The sequence below is a fragment of the Poecilia reticulata genome, chromosome 18 (genome assembly GCF_904066995.2).
Source record: "Poecilia reticulata chromosome 18, P_reticulata-male-v2, whole genome shotgun sequence".
Classification (NCBI taxonomy): Eukaryota; Metazoa; Chordata; class Actinopteri; order Cyprinodontiformes; family Poeciliidae; genus Poecilia; species Poecilia reticulata.
Window position 1 is genome coordinate 4,876,059 of NC_088847.1, and position 26,632 is coordinate 4,902,690.

The 26,632-nt window shown below is 39.1% G+C and overlaps 1 protein-coding gene across 1 annotated transcript; it reads left to right on the forward strand.

Moving 5' to 3' along the window:
• The first annotated feature begins 3,361 nt into the window (after positions 1-3,361).
• On the forward strand, positions 3,362-26,481 carry LOC103480185 (serine/threonine-protein phosphatase PP1-beta catalytic subunit). The gene is made up of 8 exons (XM_008435057.3): positions 3,362-3,521; positions 21,779-21,910; positions 21,988-22,218; positions 22,913-23,017; positions 23,112-23,183; positions 24,778-24,929; positions 25,018-25,152; positions 25,943-26,481. The coding sequence occupies exons 1-8, from the start codon at positions 3,470-3,472 to the stop codon at positions 26,045-26,047; spliced, it is 984 nt and encodes a 327-aa protein (XP_008433279.1). The 5' UTR covers positions 3,362-3,469; the 3' UTR covers positions 26,048-26,481.
• Positions 26,482-26,632: the final 151 nt, after the last annotated feature.

The following is a 26,632-nucleotide window of genomic DNA, read 5'->3' on the forward strand; positions in this document are numbered from 1 at the left end:
CCTCTGACGCATTTGTCAAATAGACAAAATGTACCCATTTCAGAGCTGGTCAAACTTTATATGTGAGGCCCTGGGCAGAATTGTACTTAAACCCACCGGACACCCCAACATTGTCTAAGCTTGACCTTCTTTTTTTGAATATATAAGACCTGTGCTTAAACTTATAATCACATTGTTCAGTTGAATTAATCAACAACATTAAAGGTAAATAGATTACTTTATAATTTTATTTTTAATTTGTTTCACAAAACATTCCTAAACTCACACGGTGGCACAGGGTGAAAATCAGGCAGCATATTCTTTGATAAAAAATTTTTTTCTCCTTGTCTGTAATAAAATGAAGGAATATGGGGTGGCGGTAATATTTTTTTATGCTGTTCACAATAGATTGACTATTCTGATTGAAACAAACATATTTTAGTTTTGATGGGATGCAAATCTTGTCTTAACGAGATATGAAGCAGGTCGTAATAGGACCTATAATATTTATTTCCCAGTTTTGTAATCTTTCTGTGAAATAAAACAAAAAAAGTTTAAAGAGAGGATGAAAGATAAATTATGAAATTAGGGTTAGACTCTTCTTTGTATTTTAAAATTCAATTGGCGGATTTGTCTTTGAGCCCATGAACTATCAAGGCAGAATTTAGTGACTATTCACTAACAAACTACCTCAATTTTTTTTTATTTTGCTCTATAGGGCAAACTGCCTCTAGTTTCAAGACAAGAGTCTTGAAATGCAAAGAAGTACAAATAAATACCAAATCTGAATTAGAGAATCATTATATTTCACTTACACTTAAAACATGTTTTGATTTTTTTGAGTCTACACAATCTGCAAATTTGAATCAAAGTGAGTCACGCATATTCCTGTACTTTATGTTCCCAATGTCTAGTAAAACCACAAGGACAGAAAGATGGTAGTGAGGTGTGTGGTATCAGCAAACAAGACATCGGCTAACTAAACACCTCACTTCTCATACATAGACCTTCAAACCTCAGATTTGAAACTATGTTAATCAAAAAAGAGTCACATTATAACTTTGCTTCAGAGTTCTAAATTTGAAATTTTGTTACATTTAAAACTTTGATTTAAGATTTCAACTGATAAATGTCAGTCATAAGTAAAGGCATGTAGCTTATTCATTTTTGCCGCTTGTGGTCTGGTGTCACATTTCATGTACTCTGTAATTGCTAATACATCAAAAATGCAAATAGTTTTTTGTGTGCTTGCTTGTGAGCTCAATCTTCCTAACTACCTGGCTCCCCCATACCGTCTCTACTGAGTCAGAATTGAAAAGCTGAACAAGTAGGCAGAACAAATAAGTAAAGCAAAGAAAAACATTCTTCACAAATACCTGAAGATAACTGTGTCCAGGTAAATGTTACCTAGGACTATTATTTTGAAAATAGAATTCGTGGATTTCCGGCACCGACTCTTGTGTAACTTGACAGCTGCTGCTCTTTGATTTTCCTTCTCAGTGCAACTCACCACCGCCCACTCAAACAGTGCGGAAATACCCAAATGACGCACTTTAAAGGAACAGAAAAATAAGTTGTGAGTGGGCGAGGCAATAACAAGAGTGGGAGAAAGAGACCTGTATCCTTTTCCATCTCCGCTAGAAGCGTGCACTCATGGTTTTTTATCCTCACTAAAAGTAGAACATCAACCGAGATTTGTCCGCCTTTAACGAGTCAAAGCTCTTTGAGCAACATGGCTTTTTATTTCATTGACAAAAACGTTTCCCGAAACTTTAAAAGCTGTGCGCCGACCAGGAGTATGTAGTATTAGTAGCAATGTTTTTAGCTACTGGTGCAAATTTTCTCTTTTTAAAAAAAACAATGAATAGGAGGAATTCTGCCATCTCTATGGCCCCCCAAAAAACATATGTGCATCACTCTGACCAGCAGAGGGTGCTGTAAACCAAGAAAACAATTTTTCAAAAAGTCCATCATCCCAACTTGTGACTAGCGTAACAAAACATCTGAAGTTCTATTTCGACAAGTTGATGGGCAACATTAAGATTGCAACACTCCAAAATAAAACAAAACAAAGCAAGACAAAAAAATTTGTCTAAATTCACAAATCCCTTGACATCTCGCATTACCAGATTTGTTGCAAACCACGTTAAAATGTTGCAAAAATTAAATTTTATCAGTAGAAAAACATTGTCAGACACGTTAGCGCACACTTTTACGACTCACAGAGTTCTTTATTGTAATGGACAACCAAAACTATCACTCCATTCAAGCTACTACAAAATGCAGCTCCAAGAACGCTGACGTCTGCAAGACAGCTCACATCTATTGATTTTAAGGTTGTTTAAATTAATTGATGATCAGTGTTTGGTCTAACTATCAGATTTATTTTAGTAAGTTATTTTTATCACCCCAGATTTCGCTGGTTCTGCAGGAAGAGTCTTCTGTTGGTGAGAGCCAAAACTCATGGTGAGAGCCGCAACTATTCAATTTGACCATTATTATATATTCATGACTTTCTTTTTAAATCATGTATTAATGATTTAAAAGAAATCATTAATTTGCAATTAAAAGTGCAACTGTTTAATTGCACTTTTGTCTTGTTTAAAAGTTTTTATGACAAATATTTAGGTCTTTTATTCTGTTTACTACTTGTGCTTTCAGGTTTGTAGAACTGTGCTGTGTTTAGAATTGTGTTTTTGTTAGTGTTTCTTTAATAAACTGTACAATTGAGTTTCCTCAGCTCCTCATCCTTGAAAGTAGCTTGATGTATCTTTTCTTTTACCTTTTTGTGTGTTTTTGTTGTTGTTGTTTTTACAAAGTTTGATCAATTTTGATCATTGATGTCGGACCAATGATTTTGATCATTGGTCTGACATGAGATGTCGGACCATCTGGTTTTTACTCAGCTTCTGTGTAGTTCTTTTGTACTGTTTTGTTATGAAGTATGTTGTTTATTGAAAAGAAAATGCATGCTCGGTCCATTTCTTTGTATTGAATCTGAAGTTTTGACAATCGTATGCTTTCTTAATACTTACCGTATTTAAAGTTCAAGCTTAATTGTTTTAATAAACACCAGAAAACTTTGAAACATATTAGGCAAAAGAAATGTCGAAAAAAGACAAAACAATCCGAATTTACCAGTAAAGAAAACCTCGATAGGTGTGTAGGACACTACTTCACTCTTGGACAGAAAGGCGAGTCTTGTTCTTAAACTACATTTCCCATAAACCATTGCCTATGTATGGTAGATTTAGGTTGCATTCTGAAGAACTTGTCATATTTTATCAGAATAAATAAAACTCTTTTGAGGCAAACGCATAAATTGTCTGTTTTTTCGCTGGAATATAAAAATTTCCGAGGGTCATTTAATGCAACGGCAGGACATTAATGGGAGGAGTTGGCGGGCAGTTGCTGTGCGTTGAGGCGGCGCCTCGCCTTGGGTGCCTGTACACCAGACTGCGGCGGGCATAGAGAGCTTTGCGTTACAGAAATGGCGGAGGGGGAGTTGGACGTTGACTCGTTGATTTCCAGGCTTCTAGAGGGTGAGTTCTCCATACTGTCTGTTCGTTGTGGCTGGTTGACTATTTTTCCTAAACTCTGTAGCGCTCTGGGCTTATTTTTGACCCGGGAACATTAACGAACTCGCTTGACTCGTTGGCTAGCTTACGTTCGGGAGTACAACACTGGTCTTTCTGTCCGAGAATACAGGCACACCTCTTAGCCAGCTACTATTACACGTCTCACGGCTCCTTCAGACTAAAGTGGTATAAAATAGTTTCTTAGAACACCGTGGTGCTTTCAGCCTGGAAATGTTGACTCTCCCTTGTTTTAGCCGTTGCTTTGGAGTGCTTGTGCTCTGGTTCAGTATGGAGAGTAACGTCAGACTCTCCATACCAGCAATTAATTTCTACTAGTTTTCATGTCGCAATATTAACTTTATTACTTCGGCATGTTGCAGATCAGCCACTAAATAACCATTAATCTAATGTCATCCAGTGTGTATTACAACCCATACTCATTTGTATTAATTAGCCCCGTAAAAAGTACTCGATTGAATGCAACAGCTTCATTTGCCAACAACAAACTTGGATATTCATGCAAAGTAAATGGCAATCTTGAACTTTACTAATTGTGGCTCGAAAAGTTGGACGTAATGGAAAGATGCCAGATAAGGTGTAGCATTGTTTTAGTTTTTAACCCATAATTATTCCTAAAAAGAAACGAGTTTTTCTCTTGAGGTTTGGTGGGGTGGCTGAAGACGTCACAGTGTTGTGTTTCTGTGTGAACATTGCTAAATGACACTGTGTACATGAGAATTGATTATCTTCCACTTTTAGATAGACCTACAGGAACCATGACCTCAAGTAGGGGTGAGAGTTATGGAGCTAAGGTTTAGTCACGATTACTTTTTGTTTTTCTGTGGTACTGTTGTGTATTTTTTAGGTAACTTTATAGCTGGGACAGCACTAATAGCCCCCTACAAACAGAAATGCAGCTATTGAAAATGGCCGAAAACATACCCATTTTTAAAAAGGCATCTTCCGGACACCCGTCTTGAACTACCTCAACTTGTAAAAGGGTGTTATTTATTTATAAGTATGTATTTTATTTTATCACTAAACTGGACACAGTTTAGTGATAAAATAGTCTTTTTTTTTACTTTGTTGTTGTTCTCATGAGACAAACGGTAGAGAAAATGAAAATGGTAGAAATAAAAATTCCCGCAATAAAGGCAGTTCTTAGGGTTTTCAGACATTGTTCATTTAAATTTATCTTCAAAATTCTTAACATGATTTTTTTATTTCTTTCTAGGATAAATGTAATTAATGCTCAGCAGTAGCCTCTAAACATTTACAGACTTGGAAGGGAAAAAAAAAAAAAAACTAAAAGTGGACCCATCAGGGATTACATGGTCTATTATTTATAATTTTTTGTTTTAGCTGATTATGATTATTGTAAATCCTCAAAAGCAGATTACATAGCTTGTCTTTCTATTCAGCACAGTAAAATCATTCAGGTTATGGAGCAGAAGTATTTTTAAAAATATAACATCAGATTCAACTTTAGATCCCTTTTTTCCTCTTTTTGCATTTTCAAATTAAAGTGCAACAAATAAAATGTACATTTTTTTTCCTTCTACAAGAACCATTCAGAAAGCATAGCAGTTTTTCAAAAAATAAAGTCTTGCTTTACTACCCAACATTTTGGATTGTGTATTAATTTCTTGTAATCTTTTCCAGCCTTAGGAAAAGTTTTTTGCTATTGCCATTTAATTATCTGTATTAGGACCAGAGGAGTTACTATGGTTACGCAGCTCTGAAATTAAATAGGATTTCACCATCGTTTTAAACAATAGTTACAGTGATGACATTTTAAATGACCATGGTTAGTGAAGTTAGCTTTACTAGAGCACCTTTATGGAGATCTCCAAATAGCCACCAATGTTCTAAATACAGCACCACAAATCGGGCTTCTTGATTGGTTAATTTGTTCCTTTGAATGTAATACATTCTGCCCGGTTATCCATTGGAGTTAAACATCCTCTTAGAAGGCTTCCTCTGTCATTTCAAACATCTCCCTGATGATAAAAATAGTTGCTAATCAACCATTTTATTATTATTATTATTTTTTTTTTTATTCTTGACCATGGTTCTAGACTAATTCTGAGTTTTGAATCAGCTGTTCTTTTGTGAGTAAATTTCAACCAGCAGTACTGATGATGTTATCATTTGTGCTGGGTATTTTCTTTCCCTGAGAGGGTGTGTGTGTGTGTGTGTGTGTGTGTGTGTGGGGTGGAGTAGATCTGTGTCTAAAGCACATGAGTCACATGATGCGTCTCCACCTCTAAATTCCTGTCTTAGTCAGATTTTAAAGAGGCAGTATTTTGTGTTTTCCAGGTACGTAGTGCCATTTTATAGCAGTCAAGTAAATGTCAACTTCAGTTGCTGCAAAAATGCTGTATATATCAAATGTGACTTAAAAGAAATTTGACTTTGTAATTTAGTGCCTTGAAATTGGGCCTCTGTCTCTTTAAGAAACTCCTACTATTTCTGAAAGGCCACCTTCAGGAAGTCATCACAACTTGGCTCCTTTACCTTTAACAACAATTTGACCAGCATTGCACTGAGAAGTAGCTCATATAATGAGCTCAGCAGTTCCACCAGGTGTTTACTAATTGCTATTGGCTAGTCTAGAGGAACTAAGTGAGGGAATCATGGGGGAGGGCTGCTCTGTGAAGCAGAAGGTCTGAGAGTGCAGCTCAGAGGAGGAGCTTTGTCCTCAAAGGTGGGGCTAGGTCCACCTAGGCATTTTACATCTCTCAGTGGTTGCCATAGAGATTAAAGGATTTCTCAAACATGCGAGAAAGAATCAAGGCAACACTCCAGGTATGTTTTTGTTGAGGAGATAAAATGATGTGAAACTCAAAAAAGACTTATTTTTACTTGATACTGCCCCTTTAAATATCCGCACTGGCCATCGTTCTTGCTTCTGTTGCTGATGTTGTTGGTTTGGCTCTGTTAATTATGGATGTACTTTCGAAGAAAAGGCCACTGTTGTTCCTGCATCTTTTGTTATGTGTTGCATGGCAGCGGAGGTTGACTTCCCCAGATAAATACTGGATCCTGACCCAGGTGAGCTTATCGGCCAGGAACACGGACGGCCTCTCTGTATGCAGTAAACACTCGAGCTAGTGATGAGCCAGTGGCGATGATTGATTTTTGTCTTTAAAATAATGTGGCTGGATGGATGCAAAACATTTTTAGCATGTGCAAATCATCAGGATGTGGATTTGCATGAAATTTTAGCAACAACTGAGTTGATAAAGAGTGATTACAGGTTGTTTGCTCAGTATGTGAGCAGTGCATGACAACACTGCCTGCAGGTTAGATTTCATGTTTGTCTGCTTTGTGATGCAACAAATGGGAAAAGTGAAGGAAAACAATTCCAGATTATGAATCTGGGTTCATTTACACCACCACCATTTAGCCTGCTTTGCTCCAGCTCCAGTTCATTTGTGGAGTTGTGAATGCGCAATCGAACTCTGATGTGGACCAAAAAAGCGAATTGCGGTCCGCTTACAAACCTTAGTCGGGATGTGGTTGAAGTGAACTCTCGTGCGCTTTGAATGCATACGTGAACGCCAAACGGACCGGGAACCGTTCCAAAAACAGGATGCGAACCGTAGTGCATGACATTCTGGGTAAATGCAACCAAAAGAAACGAGCAAGTCAAGCGCTAGCAGGAGAAATGACTTTTACCTACAGCAAGAGAAATGCCATTCCTTGAAGAAGGAAGCTGCACTTGGTGTCTTTGAAGGTTTTTGTGTCATTTCCTTCAGTGGTTCTTGGTGGTGCTCCCACACAGGCGAGGAGGTGAACAGGTTTTTCAAAATATTTTATTTGTTTTACACAGTGCAGTGTGATGGCAAACCACATGTGTGGAAAATATAACAAATGTTACAATTTTGATCCCCAATAGAACATAGTCTGGACTGAACTATCAGGTATGAAAATGTTTTATGACTTAATCCAAGCTTGTGGTCATTTTCTGGTTTTGGACCATCAACTCGTTACTGTAGTAAGAGTTGGGAAGAAAAAGAGTTGGGAAGTCTGGCAAGTATGAACAGATTGAGCAAAATGACATGTACTTGATGAGCAAGGAGGTAGGAGGAACTTTCCAGACACACCTGAGAAGACACGTGAATCTAGAACCCAGTGTGACTGCAGTTATACATATGACAGCTCCCACAGAAGGAGCTAGATCATCCAAACACGCATATGAAATCATAGTCACTGCAGGTGTGTATTTTTATTCTGTAGACAGGGGAAAGGCCACTGTGTACTCGCGATTGTTAAGGGTGTGACAGGTTGACAGGTTCAATTTGATTTGAGCAACCTACAGGAATTAAACTTGTTTCTCTGTCGGTTTGAATCATCAGAGGAAGCGTAAGTGCTGCAAGCTGAGTCTCCAAGGTGCTCTGAAGCTTGAACACAGAGTCTGAACCAAAGTCCTCCAAACATACAGTTGAATTAGTTCAGTATTTAATTTCTGTTAGCTGGCTCTGAGCTGTACATCACTGGGGAAGAATGGAACAAAACTCGAGGCAAATTTGGTGAACATCCAGTACTGATCAGTACTATTTTTAAATTGCACTATATACAATGGACCCCAGCATTAAACAGAGTGTCACAATAAAGTACTCTGTGATTTAACTCCATTCTAAAGTTGTCATCTAGGAGGAAAGAATGTCCTGTCCCTTTCTGTTCTTGCTCTGAAACCAGCGTTACTCTTTTTCAAAGAATTGAAAAATACTCTGGAATAATAATAATTTTTAATGGACTTCTAATCTAAAGCTATTGTCTTAACTGAAATTTAGTTCTTGTAGGGAAAAAAAAATGTTAAAAGGTGTCAGTTCAGTAGAGGTGTTACAATGCCAACACAACTGAGATTGGTTGGTTATTTAACAGATTTTTTGACGCATCAAGTTGCAAACGTGGAGGATCCTGATCCGTTTCTCAAAAATCAACCCATATGTCTCATTTTTAGGAACGTTGAGTTCTGAAGGACAGGCTGAGCAAGAAACACATCCTGGCCTTTTCTATGCTACAGGAAAAAATATATTTAACAACTGAGACTGAAGACAGGCACATTGCTAAGAAGGATTGACTTTTATTTATTAACTAGCACTCGTTATCACCCTATAGGATTATAATTCTTTTGCTTTTTCATAGTTAAAACGATTTCTGCTCCAGAAAAGGTTATGAATTGAGCAGATGTTACCATGGTGACTTGTTCACGAGAAAACACGACAGCCTTTGTGACGTCCAGCTAGCTGTTGTATCTGCTTCTTTGCTAGAAAATGTTTTAGCCATTTTGATTGATGCACATTACGTACGTATCCTTTAATCAAATGAACTAATTTAAGATTTTTTAAAAACCAATTTGGCAATCATTTATATACCATGTGGTTACGTTTGTGTCTATGTACTGTATGTTGTGTTATGTTAAGGAAACTAAAATGTTGTCGTCAGGCAAAAACCTTGCCCCATGTGTTCTTCCTAAAGCCATGAAAAATATTATATAGAGCCAAACGCTTAAATTGCCAGATTTTATTTAGAGATCTGACCTTTCACCAACACAAAGACTTGTCTAAGCTGTCTACCACTACAATTTCCCTCAGCTTACCTGGCTGGGTTGCATCAAAACTTTCTCAAGTGAAACTCTGTGGCTTTCTTTATTTTTTTTTTCTTCAGGGATTTACCTGCAGATCAGAATGACTGACTGCACACTTCTTCTTCTCTACTTGAATAACCGGGCCTTTCCAACAGTGAAAGGACTTTCCTTCATAGCTGTATCAGATTGATTTCTCTCTCTTTCAGAATGCACTACTACAGATTGGGAGGCTAGGTACTCCTACTGACTCAACTTCCAGAGGAGTTCATGTCCTTCTAAATGTCAACAGCTGTCTCTGGTTGAAATGAACACACTCCTTCAGAGACGGTAATTCACAAGGGCAGGGTGCTGTACTAATACATACAGTAATATGGCTGCCCTTGGTTTCTTTTTTCAATTCTTTTCTAAAAATAGAAAAAAAAGTGACAAAATATTGCATTTTAGGTACAGTGAACCCTCGTTTTTCGTGGGGGTTGTGTTCCGAAAATAATGCGCGATAAGTGAAGTCCGCAAAGTGGACTTCACTTATAAAAACCTTTAGTTTTTACAGTTATTATACAGCATAATTAAATACTCTACATTGAAACCAAAAAACAAAACCTGTTATCAAGTCAGTGGATGTGCGTCTTCATCAATCGGCCCTTAATGTGATCCGAAGTCATGTCATTAAAGCATCTCCTCCAACCTGCCCCGAGAGATTCACAGCTGTATCTACGGCAGAACGATGGATCTTATCAACCGAGCCTCCGGTTGGGTTTTGCGCTGCTTCTGGCCACAGTTTTTTTTCCCAGCAGGCATTCAAAGTTTTCAGCTTTCATTTCCTGAATGGCCAATCTGTATTACTTGTATTTAAGTACCGTAACGTTATTGGCACACAGGCAGCTCGGAGACTGTTTAGCCAATCAGGACGCAGAACATAATGCACTGTGAAAAAAAACTACACAAACAAATCCGCGACGCAGCGAGGCCGTGAAAGGTGAACCGCGTTATAGCGAGGGATCACTGTAATCGGGGATTTATTTAGCCCCATTTTTAGTAAACCGAATGATCTTGCTCCGAGTCTCTCTCTGAATGTTTATTATTCAAAATAGATGTAATTTGAACAATAAACAGTAGTGAGCTAAAAGTATTAGTTCTTTCTTTTGTGACTTATCCATTGTACACACACAGCCAGGCATTTTTTAAAATGAAAATCTATGCAACATCGTTTAACCCTAAAAGAAAAGAAAAAGAAATTGTACAAATGGGATCAGTTTTAGAAATGTTTTCGTCCACACAAACCCAAATAAATCTTCTCCCGAGTGTTGTTTTAAACATGCCAAACCCATAGAGGGGAGTGTAGCATAAAGCTAAACCTATATCAGCCAATCAGATTGCTTCAGTTTCTGTTGGGAATTAAATAGGAGGTTCATTTGTGTGGACAGATATATAGGTGGAACTACCTTCAAGTGGTGTATTGGAACAGTGTTTTTCAACCTTTTTTGAGCCAAGGTACATTGTTTTAATTGAAAAAATCACGAGGCACACCACCAACCAAAGATGTAAACAAAGATGCTCTGTAGCCGCCTATATTACATATATAGTTATTCTTATCAAAGTGTCTAAGTTGGAATAGGAATCAACACAAAAAATTTATTTTTATCATATCTGACATTTCTTATTTCAAATTGCACTTAACATGTCCACTTCAAAATGTATGAATGTAGTAACATTCATGCATCACTAATTCTCTTGTTTTAATCACAAATTTTCTTGTTTAATGTAAAATGCTTTGTACCTACTGCCATCTAGTGATAATAAAATTTACAATTTTGTAATTACATTACAAAATTACGCCGCTAGTCACTACTACATCAAAGACACTCAAACATGGCATTATTTGCAGATAATTAAGTCTTTTAAGACCAATTACCGTATTTTCTGGACTATGAGTGCACCATACTAACCGTACCTTCAAATTTTTGAACCCCTCTCCTCTCCCCTGGAAACTTGCATATCAGCCGCACCGGACTACAGGCCGCTGGTATCTTTACCACTCTCGGTTTCCCATAACGACCCAGCAGAGGGCTGCGTCCTAATAACTGCTGGATATATTAAGGACACAGTTCTCCGTCTCCCAATCCGGTTTTGTTCACGCCGAGTTTACGTGCAGTGGCTCTATTTTCCTCCTGTACTGCCAGATCGATACTCCTCAACTTAGAAGCTGCATCATATTAGTTTGAAAACATTTTTCCGTCGTGACTGCTGCTAGCATGTGCTTGTTCTAAATGAAAATTAGCGCCTTCTTCTTTGATTTCCAATTTAGACTTCCAATAATTCACTTCCTGCTAAAGAGCCCCCTGGTGGTTGGAAGAAAAATCCACAGAAAAGCCACATGTTCAAAGTGTAGGAAAAATGTAGCAGTTTATAGTCCGGAAAATACGGTAGGTGAAATTGAATAATTTCCACGGCACACCTGACGATCACTCACGGCATACTTTTGTGCCACGGCACAGCGGTTGAAAAACACTGTATTGGAATATAAAGTTATTAAAACACAAGACCATGTCGATTTGGAATCATGTCAAGCAAGTTTTCTCAAATCTCCTCTTTTTTGTATTTAACAGTTTTTGTATAGATTAAAGTCCACAATGCATAAAAATGTATCTGTGTCTGAAGCCATTTCTAAAGTTGACTAGCAAATATTTCCAATAAAAACTGCTGCCTCTCTGTTGATTGTCCTGCTGCAAACAGAAAAGAAGCCATCCAAATAGTTTCTAAACATAACCTGGTAGATCTGCAGATAATAAGCTTGCTGTTGGCTGACGTAAGGCAACTTTAATAGCACTAATGTCTAAGCAATGTGGAAATGCAGCTTATCAGTTTCTAGGCTGATTTAGAAGAAATTCACGAGGCAAAACCTTTTGAATCATTGCTTTCATTAAATTCTGCTGTGACTAATAATGTTTTGGATCCCCAAGAATACCTGATGACCACGGAGGTTCACATAAAAATTATCAACCACTTGAACAAGTGGTTGAACAACTTCTAAACTAAATCAGGAGAAGCAAAATTGAACTTTTTTTTTTTTTTTTGGAAAACAAATGAAAGCTCTGTCTGCTTTTGTAAAGCGTTGCAAACAAGAAGCTCCATTAGGCAAGTGAAAGAATTTACTGCTTGTAAGATTTGTTTCTTTGTCATTCATATTTTGGGAATGACCTCATCTCCAAAGCATTTTTACGAAGAAGACTTCCGTTTTCAAAGCGTGAAACGTGTGAGATCCTTTGGCTCTTGAATATTTTTTAGCAATTAAATAGAAATGATTTTAAATATCTGTCCAAATCACTTAATATTCTGCGTTGTCTAGATGACCAGCTAAACCTGATAGACTGACATGCTTTCCAATTGGCTGAGGCCGCTCTGTGACTTCAGGGCTTCTGGTTTCATCAGTCACCCTGAAACCAAACTGACCTGGGACCAGTTCCAGCACCTCCACCACTGCGACCACTGTAAGGGTCTAATATTGGAGGTGTGGCTTATCCTTATTTCTGTGAGGAAAAAGACCAGCGTATGACACAGTGGGGAATCAAAGAGCCATCTGCTGTTTTTCCAGTTGATGTTTTCCAGAGAATATCACTCGTGTTAGTTCCAGCACATTGAAGCTGCAGGGTGTCGGAGCAAGGTCACCGGTATCCTTCAGTCTACCAGACCAATCTCATGTTTTTTTCACTGCTTTTGTGTTCTCCTCCTCCTCCTCCTGCTCATTAGCTTTTACTAGTGCTGGGATCCAGCAAAGCAGCTCTTGCACACGCTAACATTTCCAGCATAGCTATGCTTAAGCCCACATTGCTCCAGGCTTTAGCAACAACAGCCCTTCTGTGTGCTTTATCAGAACAGGTGGTTCTATGTGGCACGATTACCAACATGGTCACATGGCATCAGCAAAAGGATGGAGGGAAAGTTTTCATTTCAGGTGTTGGCAAATGGTTGCAAAATTAGCTGTTTATGGAGATTTAATGTTGAGATTCCCCCCCCCTCCCCAACCAATGTACTACTTGGGCTTCCGTAGTTTGCTGTGTCCATCGATTCATAGACGGAAGGAACTAACCCGTCAATCCATCAATGACAATAGAAAATTTTTTACTTACCCACTTGCAGCTTTGGCATCATTGAACTTTTGGACTACAAAATCTTTGAGAGAAATAAAATGTCGGATTTATTAAACTGATTTGCCAGAAGTCCATGACCTTGTTTAGTGATTCCACAGCAAATACTGTACCATAATTGTTAAAGAAAAAAAATTTTAGTAGCTACTGACTGGATTGAGAAATATGACCGACACAGAAGCTAAAGATCTTTACACACCACACCAAAAGAAATAAAATAAGACTTTTCTGCAAAATTCTAAATTCTACTCCAAAGTACACAACAAAATGTATTGAAGGGTAAAAAATAAAAAATCATACCAGAGTTTTCTGTCAGGCAAAAGTTTGAGTCTCACTCAGAGCTCCTCATTATTGTCTGACTTGAAGCTACTGCTAGCTAGCTGCTAATGGACCCTTTCTAGCTCTCTACCTTTTTTTGGATTGAAGATGAAAAATATTTGTAAATACATTCTACCCAGAATTCCTAAAGTTGCATATGTATAGCTTCACCTACTTCAAATGATATTTAAAAATGTTAAGCACCTGTTGCTAACTGATCAATTAGTAAAAGGGGGGAAAAAACAGATGTCCATCTTTTTCTGCAGATAAGACATTCACTGACAGAATGTTATGCTTTTACCTTCTAGGCAATAAAAAGCTTATTATATATATATATATATATATATATATATATATATATATATATATATATATATAAGAAAACAAATTCAGTTGTGGCATTTTGTTATGCATTTCTAGTATTGAATAAAATATAAAATCATAGATTTCAAAATAAATGTAAACTAATCAATCATTAGAATAATCAACTACTAAAATAATCTTTAGCTGCAGCCTTGTATCGATTACACGCCTCAAAACCGTAACCTCCCATCATTTCCAGGGTGTAAACATGTCGCCTAGAAGCATCTACGTTAATATTTATTTCTCAGTTGGAGTTAAACTGATACTTTTTGTACATTTTAGTTTGAACAAAACAATAAAAAGCCTTTGCATTGAACACTTTTAATCTTTTCCAAATGTATCTCTGCAGTTGGTGTCTCCCCGGTTGTTTTCTTTTTTTTTTTTTCCCCTCTCAGTGTGAGAGCTGCTCAGCTCCAGGCTGCTGGCGTGGCATTCTGTTGTGGAAACAACAATGGTGGAGCCTGTGCGGCGGGGCGCGCTCGCCCCCTGGCACCAAATGTGGCAGCCAGCGCTTCACCCAGTAAAAGCCCTCCCTCACATCCACTCCTTTCTCTGCACTTTCATTTTGCTGCTGCGATTCGACCCCCCCACCACCACTACCCCTCTCAATTTTCCACTCTTCTCCCACTCCCGTCTATCCCCCTCTTCTCTCTTTCTCTCCTCTCAATTTCAGTCTTTCTTTGGCGCCACAAAGCCAAGCATTCACAACCGGCACTTAAAGGCGAACAAAAACATCCCAATGAAAATGCAAAAAGCCTGCTCAGAAATGCCACTGCAGTCAGGACTCTGAGTTTGTCGTTCAGTGATGTGGGGGAGTAGGGAGGGTCACTGTTTTCCATCTGCCCCTGCGTGGGAGAGGGTTAGATGGAGGAGGGGGTTTGGAGGTGAGATGGGGGGTGGTGGGGTGGCTGGCTTGAGTCCCAGTTAGAAAGAACAGAGGTGGGCAGCTTAAATAAAAGGTCTGACGGGGCGTTTTCATGCAGCAGGGATAGAAACGTGCAGTCATGCCTGCTCAAAATTCACCGGGGTGCTACTAACCCGCCAACAGGACATGCACTTGATCAGGAAGAAGGAAGAACCTCAAACTTCCTGTTTCTGATCAAATTTGCTTTTCATGTCGGTAAAAAAAATCAAAACAAAACGGTGAGGCATATTTTCATTTTTAACATCAAAACGGATGAATAAACACATCTAGGTCTGTCACAATAAATTGTCCCAGCAATTATCATGATAAACGATATTATTGTTTTGAGACCATTTTCAAGTAACTTATTGGAAATGCCATGTCAAATGTCAAAGTTTAATTTAGTAAAGAACACTTAACACTGTGGCTGGAGGACGTTTTTAAATATCCAGAATAAAACTCGATAAATAAAACGAAATTGAAACAATAAATATGAAATCTTTCTAAATAAAGTTTTCCTTATGAAAAAATCTGAATCACCTCAATGGATATTCTAATTGCTTTCTGTAACAGGTTTAATATCTCCAGATGTATTTGGTTTCAATATCAGAGTCTGCAGTGTGTTAAAGGGAAGCAGCTCCACATTTTGCTGTTGGTGCAATAAAACTATTCAGAGGAGGAAGCTGGAGAATTTTTCAACACGTGTTAAACAAGCTTAACCAGCAAGGAAGGCTGTTTTTGTGTGTGTGTGTGTTTTTTTTAAAGCAAGTCGACCGACTTGCTTTTTAAAAAACACACGCACAAAAAACTTTGACATGGACAAACTGACTGAAATGATTCATAGCAGTATGACGATCTGCTGTTTGAAATCAGTGACCCTGTTCACACTGCCTTTTATGGAGTCTGTTCAGTGTTGCTTTATCCAGTTCTGGTTTGATTTGTCAGAATATTAGATTATAAGCAGTGGAGCCTCATGTCATAAATTAAAAAAACAAAAACAAAACGGCTAAGATGTACTTAACATTTTCTAAGTTGTATTGCGTAACTTTTATCTTGCAGTATAAATAGACCATACACCAGCTTGGTCTTGCAAACAAGCGTCTAATAGAAACACAGTTTCAGATGGTACTTGAAAGAACTGCTTTATATTTTTTAAATTGATTATTTTGTTTTAATATGCAGAAATCTATGCATTTTTTTTTTAATCTAGAATAAACTCTTAAAACTTTTCAACTTCACAATGTCCACACTTTGGCTTCTTTATGTAACTGATGAACATGACTCAAACATAATGAAACAATTTAATCCTCAGTTTCACAGATTATTTATTGCAACAATGACAAAATATACAATAAAATATAAACATATTGCTGTTTTTATTAAGAAAAGTCATTCACATCTTGTGAATAACAAGCAGTTCAAAGTGCTTCACATGGTAAACATGCAACCAATTATGAAACATGCAATAAATCAGAATTTCTTTTGTTATTGTGCACAAAAAAGCATAGCGAAATTTAAAATGTTACATTCTCATCAGATCTATTGATCAGTGTTCCAATTATTCCATTAATATGAATAATAAAAAAATCTCTTAAGAGATGTGTTGGTTTTTTTTTGGCAGCTGATTTAAACAAACTCAGCGTTTCGGCATCATCTTCTAGACGTTTGTTCTGGATTTGTGGTGGATAGAAGCTGAATGCTGCTTCTCTGTGTTTGGTTCTGGGCAACAAAAAACCTAAACAGATGCTAGATTAAAAACTGGTGATGATTCATAGCAAAACTATTCTCTGCAGAACTTCTTGCAGAACTTGACCACATTAAGAAAACCTCCAAAATATTTGTTGTCATGACAACAAATTCTGCTGGATGATAAATTGGCCCAGAAGTTATTTCAATAAACACTAGTATTGTTTTTGAGTCCGTTTTCAAGTAATATATAAAAGTAGTGGCATAATAATGCCAATAAAGTTTTGTTTGTTTCGAACATCTCAATATCCCAAATGAATAAAACACCCAAAACGACAAATAAAATGAATTATGAAGTCTCTAAAAAAAATTTGCCCTTCAAAGAAAAAGGGGCTATTTGAGACCAAAAACACCAAACTGAAAGCTTTTGTCATCCAGTCTTTGATGGAAAGAAAAAAAAAACAAGCATGCAAATGGAAATTATCCAGCTTGTTTTAATAGATCTATTGCAACAGGCTTAGTTGATGGGGACATCATAAAATATGCTGTCCTTTTTTAAATATTAAAAAATTAAAAAGGCTCGCTCTTCCCTGACAAAAATGTTTATTCTCCATTATGGAGTTTTTAGTCTTGAAATCCATATTGGAAATGGAATCAGATTGTTTAAAGAACAGCTGACAGGACATATGATGACGACGCTCAGCTTGTTCATTTACACCAACTCAGATTAAACCTCTCAGTTGTCGAAGAATTGCCAGAACTTTTATCTTTCTATTTTAAGCAGAAAGTTATTTACTCCAGAACCTTTCAGGACATCAAACACAGACCACCAGCCCAACACTGTAGTTGATCTTTCTCTAACTTTATTATTTTCCTACAGTGTAGCCAAGCCCTCTGCTTGCTGCTCTGGCTCTCTCTCCATCCCATGCAGCACTCCTTCTTTGTCCTGACTGACTACTTCCTCCTTCCACTCCGTGCCCATATATGGTCACATGTTCATTTCCCAGTGTCTGTGATTGACTTATTTATCAGTTGGCTCTTGGAGCTCTTTATAAACACGATGAAACCAGCCTGCTAGCTTGTTTTAAGCTAGCTGATGTTACACTGACTGAAGGCCTTCTCAGTCTATTAGCAGAAGTGGTCAGACTGGTCCTGTGCTTTCTCTCTGTGGGTTGTATTGTTCTGGCTGTTGCAACAGTGCTTTGGTGTGGTTTGAGCTGGGCTTCTCCTTCCAATCCCTCCACATATTTGGCAAATTAACCTGCTTGTTGCTAGGCAGCCGGACTTTAATTCGGGGGAAGACTGGGTTTGTTTGTACCTAGAAGGACCAGGAACGGCTAAAGCAGTCTAATCAAAGCCACAGTGTGTTTTAGTAATACTCCTTTTGTGCATCTTTTCTTTTGTTTAAATAAAAATGAGGTAATATTATTATGTTTTGGAGGGAATTGCTGTTTATGTTGCGTTTTGCTGAGTCTCTGCTGCAGTAAATCCTGGTCCAGGTGGAGCTGCTCAGGTCTGAGAGCTCTGTGAAGCTGTCTGGAATGCAGATTTCACTGAGGAAGGGGGGTTGTGTGTGTGTGTGTGTGTGTGTGTGTGTGTGTGTGTGTGTGTGTGTGTGTGTGTGTGTGTGTGTGTGTGTGTGTGTGCGTGCGTTTGAGGCGCTGCTTTTTCCTGACGTCATAGTAGCTCACTGAAGGTGCAGCAGGGTGATGACCCAGGAATGCAGCCACTTAAAGAAACAGATGTGATATTTTTGCAAACAAAGATGCACAAGGATCCCACATTTATTTATTTATTTTTTTCTGAAGGAATAGCAGTTTAACAGGAATCTTGAGATTAATGTCTAAGCTTTGGAAAATTTTACATTGTAATATTGAATTTTGCAGTGAGAACGATTCCTGTTCCTTTCTGGTTGGTTGTTGCTTTTCTGTGTACGAGTGGTTTCCGATATCAATATTGTATCAGGACATCGGCCCGATATTGGCTGAAAAATTAGTATCTGATATCAGTATCTGGCCTACTTCTAAAGTTGCAGCCAGACGTCTGCATTGATAAATGTCAAGCATCGTAGTTGAAAGGTAAAGAGGAGGGGAAATGAATCACACCCGTCATTTTCACACTGAACTGGAACTTTGGTGGGGAAAAGTTCTTTTTAAATTGAGGAGTAATTCGCTACACTTTGACATGTTTTACTGCTTTTTGTTTGGTTTTTTTGTGTGTCTGAATAGTCACTAAGAAGGAAAAAGTTGCCAACTTGCTAATAATAGTCACCCTACTGTTAACGGCACAAGATAAATTGTCCCAGATATTATGGCGATAAACACCAAATATTGTCGCTTTTGAGTCCATTTTCAGGCAATATTGATATCTGCATAGTAATGCATGATCGCCCTCTCAGTCAGAGACTAGAAAACTTTAGTTTTGTACAGAACACTCTACACTACAAGAGGATGACATTATAAATATTTACAATAAAATGAAACCAAGAATAATAAATAAAATGAACTATGAAGTCTCTGTGAACAAAACAGTCTGGTACGCCAGCAGCAGGCAGATGAAAAACTGAATGGAAATTATCGAGCTCATTTTAATTTGTTAAGCGATTAATTGATTGATTATTGCGACAGGATTGGCTGACTTTCAGAGTTTTGCGAAGGTAGAAAAAAAAAAAATTGGTTTGTGCAGAAAGTATCGGCTGAAAGTTGAGGAAATGGTCTGATTATCGGTGCAGCCTGTTCTGCTCTGACGCAGCAGGCTTTAGTATGCAGGCTGCGACCCGCTGGAGGTTCTACCTTGTCTGCAGATCCTTTACTCCCAGACAACAACCTTGCTACGTTTCCATGGCGATCCTCTTCCTCACCTCTCCATGAGCCGCAGTGCCACGGCGACGGACGCAGAGATGCTGGGACACTTCCCTCCCTGCAAGCTTAGAGTGGTACGGTCTGAAGTCAAGGTCACAGTGTGTGTGGGTGTGGGTGTGTGTGTGTGTGTGTTGGAGAGGTAGGAGAAACCGAGGTGTTGATGTGAGCTCAGATTCAGATTCACCCGCCGCCTGAAAGCTGATCCTTTCAGGCCTCCTACTTTTCCATCTTGGTCCATCCCAGATATCAGCTGAGATGGCACCGATGTGTGGACACGTCACCTCACACAGCTGGAAGGGGACGGCTATGAAGCCACACAGCAGGCAACACACACACACACACACATTCCCCCTGGTTGTGCATTGTGTGAACGGTCCCGTTTCTCTGAACGCCAGATTCTCCAGTGCATCGTTCTCCTGGCTAACCTGAGCCGTCCCTCCATTTGGACCCTCCAGATATAGTCCTGGTGTCCCCTTTCAGTCAAAACGTGGACACAGGTTGTGTTTGCATGAGGCTGAGGGTGAGGTGGGCGTGATCACCGTCTCCAGGCAGAAAAGGGACGACTTTCCTCCTCGTTAAAGCTGGCGGTGGCGGTGGCGTCCCTCCTGGCCCGTTGAACGGTCCCCCCGTTCTGTGGTGTGGTCTGAGTCGGCTCTTCTCCACTGCTGTGGTTCAACAGCAGCGAGGAGAAGCGGATCTGTCTGTCGGAGGTGCTGGACTTGTTCTTTGTGTAAACACAGCAGGAAGAAATGGGGGAACACTGAAGGGAAGAGTTCTGACATTGTTTAACAGTTTTGTCTAAAAATTATTTCATAGATTAAACAAATATCGCAAAATAGATCGGACATGCATGATGAATTAAAATGTGCTCAATAATTTCCATGTTCATGATTTATCATTTTGTTCTTTCCTTTCTACCAAAAACTGGATGAAAAGTTTTTAGCCCAGTGCTTTGATCTCAACCAGCTCCTTCTTTTATTTATTTTTTTAATGACAGTTTTGTTTTCAGAGGCTTCATAGTTCGATTTGTGTTGTTTCTATTTGTCTTTTTTATGTTGTATATTTAAATGTCTTCCAGCTGTTGAATGTTCATTAGAGTTTAAAGTTTATTGATCTTTGAGAATCATTATTCTGTGTGTGAGCGCACACACACACACACACACACACACACAAAGAGATCTTTGAGAATCACAATTCTCAAAGATCAGTAAACATCATTATTTATAATGTTTATAATTATTATTATGCCATTACCATTCTATTACTGGAAATTATCATATCGTTTATTGCAATAACTTCTGGGATGATTTATCGTTCAGGAAAAATGTGTGACAGTCGGCCCACAGACATAAAATAAATATGGCCGATGCTAACTGCTTGATCATTGTAGTCAGATCTGCACCGATCAGATTTTCTGAGGTGTCCTAACTTTGTCTGGTTTCACACTTTATTTGATAATAAAGTGTTTGAAACCGAATAGTATAGTTCATTTAGGCTGTTCATTATAACACATTTTACTGGATGATAAATTGTCCCAGAAATGACTGCAATAAACAACAATATTGTCATTTTGACACGATTTTCTGCTGATATAATGATAATAATGTCTTATTGATGCAGGTATACCCACTCAAAGACAGGAACATTTTTTACACTTAAGCAGGAAACGTTTCTAATATCCAAAATAAACAAAACGACAACAAAGTCTCAGTAACTGGAACTGCTTTAAAAAAAAAATCATTCAGCTTAGAGACGGGGAAAACAGGCAAAAGTATCAGGTATTGCAAATTACTTTGTATTGGGTGTCAAATGTTTGCCTTACAGTCTAAGATCAGATTAGCTCTACAAAAAGTTGGATACTCCTCATGTGGCATAATTGACTATAAGCTATATTTGACTGTAGGACAGAACAAAATCCTAAAAAAATTAAATAATGAAGTATAGGCTACATCTAGATATTATTGTGTTAGAACATTGATTTGTTTCTAGGCAACAACACAAAAATGGAACTGAAATTGGACATGACTGACGGGACTAAACTAAGCTTTTGTTTCCTCTTCAACTAAAAAAAAACAACAAAAAACCCATTGCCCAACAGGAAGTGTGTCCAAACATCCCTCCCCAACACCAGCAGCAGCACCCACACAGTCTATTTCTGTCTTCCTGTTGCCTACACGTCGTCCCCCATATTTAGCTTCAAGTTCACTGACAGTGAAACCGGCAGAGGCCATGTGACAACACATTAACTTTACCGACAACACATGGTCGGTAAAGTGAAAGTGGCATCAACACTTTTAGAAATGCATCCGTTTTAACCTGTTCTCCACTTCTCCTTGTCCTCCCACCAGTACGAGGATGCCGCCCAGGCAAGATCGTCCAGATGACGGAGGCAGAGGTGCGCGGCCTCTGCATCAAATCCCGGGAAATATTCCTTAGCCAGCCAATCCTGCTGGAGCTGGAGGCTCCGCTCAAAATCTGCGGTAAGCTCTGCCCCCTCCCTGACTAAACGGCCCGTTTTCCTGTAAGGATCCCGCAGCATGCTTCCCGTTTCCTCCAGGTGACATCCATGGACAGTACACAGACCTGCTGAGGCTCTTTGAGTACGGCGGCTTCCCTCCAGAGGCTAACTACCTGTTCCTGGGCGACTACGTGGACAGAGGGAAGCAGTCGCTGGAGACCATCTGCCTGCTGCTGGCGTACAAGATCAAATACCCCGAGAACTTCTTCCTGCTCCGGGGCAACCACGAGTGTGCCTCCATCAACCGCATCTACGGCTTCTACGACGAGTGTAAGCTCCGCCTACTCCATCTACTTCCTGTTTTAATGTAGGGTTTGAAACGGAGAAGCATCCCAAGTACATGGGTTGCAGTTCATTTCAGTTTTGTTCAACAGAATGAACATTGAAAATACTATTTGAAATTTCAACAAGTGTAGGAAAAAACAGTCAAACTCTTTTCACTAAGGTATCCAAATTTTAGCTATTTATGCAGAAACCAATAGCAACCACTTTTTTCATAAAAACTGATATTTGTATTTTTCCTGCTAACCAGTAAGCTAAAAATGCTACATTTTAATTATGCTAACCAAGTTTTTGTTGAAAAGTAAATTATTGTAAATCTGCCTTAAAATAAAGACTAACAAATAGCCTAATTTATCTATTTGTTGGCTTACAAATTAAGCTATTTGTTTACTGGCAAGTAAACTATTTAAGAATTTAAGCTAACAAATAGCTTAATTTTTTAGGTAACAAATGGCTAACTGTTTTCTTAGACAGTTGGAAGACAGTGGAAAGTGGCAGGTGGTGTCAAACATTTTCAGGATTTCTCAACATGACGACTTTTTGACAATATTAAAGAGGAGCTTCTCTTTTTCGACTCATTTGAATTTATTATGCAATTAATTGATTTACTGCTTATTGAGATAAGCTTATGTGTTCATGAGTTGACAGTGGGCTCTTTCTAACACTCTTGTTGATCCTGCAGGTAAACGCAGGTTCAACATCAAACTGTGGAAGACTTTTACTGACTGTTTCAACTGCCTGCCCATCGCCGCCATAGTGGACGAGAAGATCTTCTGTTGTCATGGAGGTATTGAGACCTGGGAGTGTTTCAGGTTTATGATAAAAACAAAGTCCTGTAACGCCTCTCTCTCTTTCTCTCTCTTTCTCTCTCTCTCTGTCAGGACTTTCTCCTGACCTTCAGTCTATGGAGCAGATCAGACGGATCATGAGACCCACAGACGTGCCTGACACAGGTAGCTTAACATGCGGTCACACAGCAGACTAGCTGGGCTTCAAACCAAGCAGAAGGAGAACTTAGAAATAAATCAGAGGGGTAAAAATGATCACGCTGCCTCACATCCAAATCTAGTTAATTTGGAAGTTTCTTCAGTGTCTTAAGAAGTGAAGAGCATCAAACAAAAAGATTGCGCGACAAAATAAAACATGTCTTCAAATTATCTCACCAAAGGTTGGAAAACTTCCCACAGCCTGAGGCTATTTTTTTTTCTTTTTGTCTAAAGGCAAATGGTCCTTTCTTTTTATTTTTCTACAAGAAAAATCCTGAAGGATGATGTGTCCATCAGTTTGTGACCGTCTCCTCTAGTATCATTATCCAGAACATCTCTGTAAGGTTACAGAGTGGCCTAGTCAAAGTTTGAATCCAATTGAGATTGATGATTAACCACTCATCAAAGACAAATTGCAAGTTTTGCCAAAGCTGTGGAGTTGAGGAATTTCTCTGACAACCTAACGTAGCTTGAAGGAAATGATAAAAAAAAAAGAAAAGAAAAAAGCGACAAATCATCTAAGGCAATTCAAGAATAAATGAGAAATGAAACCTGGATCAGAGTGGAAAGGAGCACAAAGGTCAGTCTGACAGAAGCCATGTTGCCCCACTGGCCCTCTGACCACCAGCAGGCGAGGCGGGTGAAGTGTTTTTCCCAAGAACACGACAGCAGAGGTGGATGGAGTTGGAATTGAACCGGCGACTCACTGACTCCTACCAACTCCTACCACCTTCATGACACAAAACACCCCAAAACAATAAAACATTTAAAATGGACAAATGCCGTTTAGCCTTGTGGGGGATAAGTAAATCCTGGCGGCCTGCCAGGTTGATGGTATGATAGAAACCCTGGAAGCCATTTTGAAGGTTTGTGACTCCAGTAAACCACAGTCACAACTAAAAAAGTTGGAAGAGTGAACCTTCCCAGAAATGACTGGCTGGTTTTAGGTTTAGGGTTTATCCCTTGGTTTACATGGTGCCTGGTTGGTTTGAATAGCTGGTTTCCCTTCAACAAAACCTTTATTTGAATTCACCTCAGGCTGACTTGGTGTTTTCTGTCTGTACAACACATTTAAGTGTGAAAACAAAACTGTATTAACTTAGTAAGGAGGTGAAATGTTTTTCTCAGCCTCTCCTATGGTGGCCTGTTTAGTCCATTTTCCCTTTGGTCCTGATGAACCAACATGAACTCAGGTTCTTGTGAACTCTTCCTGTTTCTCTGCTGAATGATTTGTGGTCTAATGTAAGAACAGGAGCTTCCCCAGCCTTATTCCCCCTTATCTACTTGTAGCTGGACCAGAGGAAGAGGAGCCTCTCTGTGTTCACCCCCTCATTAAACCTCTTCCTGTCCTTATAAGGTAGCTGGAGTTGAGACCCTGGCAGCCTCCGTCTCACATCCTCTTATGGAGTTTCACCATGACTCCGTCTCCGCATGTGAACGCTTCACTAACGTCTCTTAAAAAAAAAAAAAAAAAAAAAAAAAAGTACCAGGTTTTCCCTGCAACCAGGTGACTAGATGGTGACGGACTCTGACGTTTTGTTTCACTTCTTTCCCCCTGCAGGTCTTCTGTGCGACCTGCTGTGGTCGGACCCTGATAAGGACGTGCAGGGCTGGGGGGAGAACGACCGCGGCGTCTCCTTCACATTCGGCGCCGACGTGGTCAGCAAGTTCCTTAACCGTCACGATTTGGACCTCATCTGTAGAGCTCACCAGGTACCACAGCTCCTTCCTACCAGATCCCCCCTCCCTCTCCCCCCGTTGTAAAAGCCTTGGCTGATTCTTGTGTGTCCGACGCCCCCAGGTGGTAGAAGATGGCTATGAGTTCTTCGCCAAGCGGCAGCTGGTGACCCTGTTCTCAGCTCCCAACTACTGCGGGGAGTTTGACAACGCCGGTGGCATGATGAGCGTGGATGAAACCCTGATGTGCTCCTTCCAGGTCTGTTGCCATAGTAACTGATCCAGGATCTTTTAGAACCCAGATTATCACGTGAATTGATTGACAGAAAGTTGTTGCTTAGCCCAGAGGTTCCCAAGCCTTTCCACTCCATGCCCCCCCCAAACAGCACTAGTATCTCACTTTTATCACTATTCTTTAATTATTATAATTTAGCATAAATTCAGCCTCGTATGTTTTGGTTTTAGTTGACAAGGAAAATTTAGGGGTTTTACAGCAGAATCCTCCTCAGCTTTACTGTTCCTTCTGTTGCCATTCATAAAGATGAGCATGACAAAACACATTTCAGTAAGTTATTTTAACTTGTATTTTTCTATAATGATAGAAAAACAAATCAGATTTTAGGATGAAAATTTCGACTAAATTTCTTCAATTTGTTTTGCTTTTACTTTTTCCACCCCCTTCCCTCCATCCAACGTTCTGAGCGCCCTCTGGTGGCCCTCTGAGTTTACTGAAGCCACCGTTGACAAACAGGCTTGGGGTTCCTTCACAAGCTTAAAATATGGAATTTGATTGGATTATTTTCCAAATCCACATAAGAATGGGAACATGAAAATTCAGAATCTTTGGAAAACAAAATCTTTTCTGTTAGCCTCAGTGCTGTTAATGCAAAGGTCTGTCTTGTACCATATTATACGTCGTAAAATTCAGATATGTTGCCGAGGAGATGTTTGACACCAACATATTTACGTAACAGTCAAGAGTTCAGCTCATGTTTCCAGGTAGAGCTGTTGGTCCAGTAATAATCGATTCTTCTTCTTCCTCCTCTCAGATCCTGAAGCCGTCTGAGAAGAAGGCCAAGTACCAGTATGGAGGGATGAACTCCGGCCGACCCGTCACGCCGCCTCGCACAGCCCAACCCCCAAAGAAACGATGAAGATGGACAGAAAGATGACGAGATGATACGATTGTCTCCTTCTGGCTTTTCACATTAAAGAAGTAAAAGCAACACTTGGCAGAGAAGGAACCAGAACCCCTTATTTTTAAAAAACACACCCCATTCTCCAGAAACTTTTTTTTTTTTCCCATTTAATCTCTTGAACTGCTGTTGTACTCTTCTTCTTGGTCTAAGCTCCTCTTCCTCATCCTCCCTCTGCGTCTATGTAACATTTTTAAAAGGTGTTTCAATAAGACACAACCAGTCATTCTGTAGCATATCTTTATATTTTTGTCCTTATTTTTTTGTTTTTCTCTTAACAGAATGACAGCAGTTTGTAGTTTACCACATGTCCTTCCTCCCCTGCCTGTTCAGACACCACAGGTATTAATGACTGCTGGGTTTTCAATAAATAATACAGGGAATAAATCCCATTCTGTGTGTCGTCCTTTCATCTCTACAGCTCATTTAAAGAATAAAGTCCTGTCGTCAAGCTGTTCCACTCACATGTTGGGTTTGCTTTAAATTACAAATAAGTTTGAGACCAGTGATCAGTGAATGCTACATTTTAAGCCCTACTAACCA

Coding starts and splice junctions, on each gene's coding strand:
- LOC103480185 (XM_008435057.3), top strand. CDS start 3,470: ATGGCGGAGGGGGAGTTGGACGTTGACTCGTTGATTTCCAGGCTTCTA. Junction 3,522..21,778: donor GATTTCCAGGCTTCTAGAGG/GTGAGTTCTCCA, acceptor TCCTCCCACCAG/TACGAGGATGCCGCCCAGGC. Junction 25,153..25,942: donor CCCTGATGTGCTCCTTCCAG/GTCTGTTGCCAT, acceptor TCCTCCTCTCAG/ATCCTGAAGCCGTCTGAGAA.